The sequence below is a fragment of the Macrobrachium nipponense genome, chromosome 15 (assembly GCF_015104395.2).
Source record: "Macrobrachium nipponense isolate FS-2020 chromosome 15, ASM1510439v2, whole genome shotgun sequence".
NCBI classification, from domain to species: Eukaryota; Metazoa; Arthropoda; class Malacostraca; order Decapoda; family Palaemonidae; genus Macrobrachium; species Macrobrachium nipponense.
The window spans coordinates 46,558,113-46,562,152 of record NC_087208.1 but is presented as its reverse complement, the minus strand read 5'-3'; the positions used below and the strand labels follow the sequence as shown (position 1 = coordinate 46,562,152).

The window sequence follows — 4,040 nt, the reverse complement described above, 5'->3', positions numbered from 1 at the left end:
ATTGTTTGTTGTTATTATTATATGTTTTTTTTTTTTTTTTAATCACAGTCCTCCAATTCGACTGGGTGCTATTTATAGTGTGGGGTTCCGGGTTGTATTCTGCCTCCTTAGGAGTCCATCACTTTTCTTACTATGTGCGCCGTTTCTAGGATCACACTCTTCTGCATGAGTCCTGGAACTACTTCCAGCCTCTAGTTTTCCAGATACCTTTTCAGGGATCTTGGGAGTGTGCCTAGTGTTTCTATGATTATGGGTACAATATCCACTGGCAGATCCCGATATCCTTCTTATTTCTATTTTCAGGGTCTTGATACTTATCCATTTTTTCCCTCTCTGTCTCTTCCACTCTGGTCCCATGGTATTGCGACATCAGTGAGTGATACTTTCTTCTTGATTTTGTCAATCAATGTCACGTCTGGTCTATTTGCACGTATCACCCTATCTATTCTGATAACATAGACCCAGAGGATCTTTGCCTGATCGTTTTCTATCACTCCTTCAGGTTGGTGCCCGTACCACTTATTGCTGCAAGGTAGCTGGTGTTTCTTGCTCAGGCTCCAGTGGAGGGCTTTTGCCACTGAATCATGCCTCTTTTTGTACTGGTACGTGCAAGTGCCAGACATTCGCTTGCTATATGGTTTATGGTTTCATTTTTCGTATTGCACTTCCTACATATGGGAGATGTTATTTTCATCTATTGTTCTTTGGATATATCTGGTTCTTAGGGCCTGATCTTGTGCCGCTGTTATCATTCCTTCAGTTTCCTTCTTGAGCTCTCCCCTCAGTAACCATTGCCACGTGCCATCGCTGGCTAGTTCTTTAGTCTGTCTCATGTATTGTCCGTGCATTGGTTTGTTGTGCCATTCCTCTGTTCTGCTTCTCATTCTCCTGTCTCTGTATATTTCTGGGTCTTCGTCTACTTTTATTAGTCCTTCTTCCCATGCGCTCCTTAGCCACTCGTCTTCACTGGTTTTCACATATTGCCCAGTGCTCTGTTCTCGATGTTGACGCAGTCTCTATACTTAGTAGTCCTCTCCCTCCTTCCTTTCGTGTTATGTATAGTCTGTCCGTATTTGCTCTTGGGTGTAGTGCTTTGTGTATTGTCATATGTTTCCTAGTTTTCTGGTCTATGTTGCGGAGTTCTGCCTTCGTCCATTCCACTATTCCTGCACTGTATCTGATTACTGGCACTGCCCATGTGTTTATGGCTTTTATCATATTTCCGGCGTTGAGTTTTGACTTGAGTATCGCCTTGAGTCTCTGCATATATTCTTTCCTGATCGTGTCCTTCATCTCTAGGTGTTTTATATCCCCTCCTTCCATTATTCCCGGGTATTTGTATCCGGTCTCATCTATGTGGTTGATGTTAACTCCCATCTGGTAGCTTTATCCCTTCAGTCTTTGTTACTTTGCCCTTTTGTATGTTGACTAAGGCACATTTTTCTATTCCATACTCCATCCTGATGTCCCCAGATACAATCCTTACAGTCTGGATTAGGGTATGTATTTCCTTGATGCTCTTACCATACAGCTTGATGTCGTCCATGAACATCAGATGGTTATTATTATTATTATTATTATTATTATTATTATTATTATTATTATTATTATTATTATTATTATTATTATTATTATTATTATTATTATTATTATTATTATTATTATTATTATTATTATTATACAAAAGGTGAATCCTGTTCATATGGGACAAGCTCACCACAGGGGCCTCTGACTTGAAATTGAAAGCTTCCAAAGAATATTATTATTGCGTTCATCAAAAAACGCTTCCCAGATAGCAAACAAATTCGAACTGCAGTCGACGACTGACTCGAAACCAACCGAGAAGTCGTAATAATTACCCATGTGAACCCTTTTTCAATATCACCTTTATGCAATCCTTTCATCATACACATCATTTTTCTCCTGCTTACTCAGTTTCTCTGGACTAACAGATATGTGTCTTCAGATCCGCAGAAATTAACCTGTCTCGTCGTCATCATTCAAATAGATCAGTAGAGTAGCCTCGGCTAATCTAGAGTTTCAGCAGACGGTTTCCTCAAACACGTCTAACCTCAATATGACTCTGGATCATGAAGCTTATTCACCGAGACACTTTGACAAAGAATAGGATATGGTAGCCTACCCAGTAGGCTATACAATTTGCAGTTTGTTGCTACACATCTTCTGCAGATTACATTTACTCCTACAACAATTTTAATCTACTCAAATACGCGTATTAATAAGCTTAGGTATCTGGACAAGACTTACATTGGCGTCATGAAGAAAGGAAAGTCACAACACAAGGATTCGATGGCTGCTGATGGAGAAGGATATTCAAGTCACGTGACTCTCGTTCCAATAATGTCCAGATATTGAGCAACATTTCACAGGATTTCTCCTTATCTTCATATATCTTAGAAATTAAGAAATTAGAATTAAAATGCTTGATAGCGCAAGAACCTTTCTAAATACTATAGATTGTATTCGTCGTCAATTCTTTGTCATGGTTTCAGTAAGTTTTATGGTTCCTTAGAATGAGATGTTAACTGATAATCACTTCGTTGTATACTGAAGAGAATAAACTTTATACCGGATCTCAAATCTTTGGTTTTACTGTCCACTTGATGTGTTTGTTTCATCAAATAATTTCTCTTTTTTTTTCACCCAACGTTCTGATCTCGAGCAATTTCTTGATTCTATTTTTCGCCATCGTTTATGAGAGGCACTAAAATAGTCGATATTATTCCATTTTTTTCCAATACCTATACAGACGTCGACTTGTGACACACACACACACACACACATATATAGTATATATATATATATATATATATTATATATATATATATATATATATATATTATATATATATATATATATATATATATAGTATATATATATATAGTATGTAATATATATATATATATATATATATATATATATATATATATATATATATATATATATATATATATATATACTATATAATATATATCTATATATATATATATATGTATTATAATATATATATATATATATATATATAATATATATTATATATATATATATACATATGTATATGTATGTATGTATGTATATATATGCGTTTCAATGGGAACTTTATTCAGTTACATCCCTGTTTACGAAAACTGGTTATTGCTACTGGCTACTAGTTTTTTTTCTAGTTTCTAGAACCCGCTCTGTCCAAAAATTTAAACGTTCTGCAGGACCACACTGTCAAAAAAAATAAACATAAAAATAAAAATCTTCCGCAGGGCCGCACTTCAGAAAGCAACCAATATCAGCGTATTATGCAAGAATCTCAGATCTCGATTGGTTGGTGTAGCAGTCACCAGATATCAAGGTTTTCCAATATCGTCTTGAAATAATCTCCGGCTGATATTTCAAAGGGTCCAAGGTTTCACGCCCACAAGTCTTCGCTGAACCGAACACCTCGAATGAAAGAGGAACACTACCAAATATCACCTTTGTAGAATGAAAAACATCACTGAGACCCCAATTGCACCGAATCCTATCTTCTTTAAAAATCTCTATACACAATATTTCAAGAAGTTTAACATTCAATTTAAGTTTAACCGATGTTTAAAAAAAAGTCGAAATCCTCATTTTTACCTTTATTTTCCCTCAAACGTCATGTGTATATTATTGTTGCATTTCCTTCAAACTGTGATGCAAATGTTGTATGAAAATTATACTCCCGGTTCGTATACAAGTGTACTATTCCTTGGTGCTTCATAAATTATGACTTGAACCCCATACTTGAAAATCCCGAAAAGTCAACATTAGACGTTATTTTCAACGAAGAACGTGTCCCTATCCCAGTGGCCTTCCTGAAAAAAAAAATGGAAAAGGAATATTTAATTTCTAACATAAAATGACTCGTTCTAAAGACAGTCTGAACATAATTTCTGAAAAATGTATACTTGTTCACATCTCTTTAATTTGATGATAATATTCATGATTCCTAAAATAATTCCTAAAAAAAAATAGAAAAAAAATAAAATAAAATAAAAAACTTC

The 4,040-nt window shown here is 35.1% G+C and overlaps 1 protein-coding gene across 1 annotated transcript in view; it reads right to left on the bottom strand.

Annotated features, from left to right (window-relative positions):
* Positions 1-3,819: 3,819 nt before the first annotated feature.
* The window catches only part of LOC135226682 (agrin-like), a 45,397-nt gene continuing 45,176 nt past the window's right edge, over positions 3,820-4,040 (bottom strand). The window contains exon 15 of the mRNA XM_064266391.1: positions 3,820-3,851. Coding sequence (XP_064122461.1) covers positions 3,835-3,851 — 17 coding nt within the window. The 3' untranslated portion in view covers positions 3,820-3,834. The remainder of the gene's footprint in view (positions 3,852-4,040) is intronic.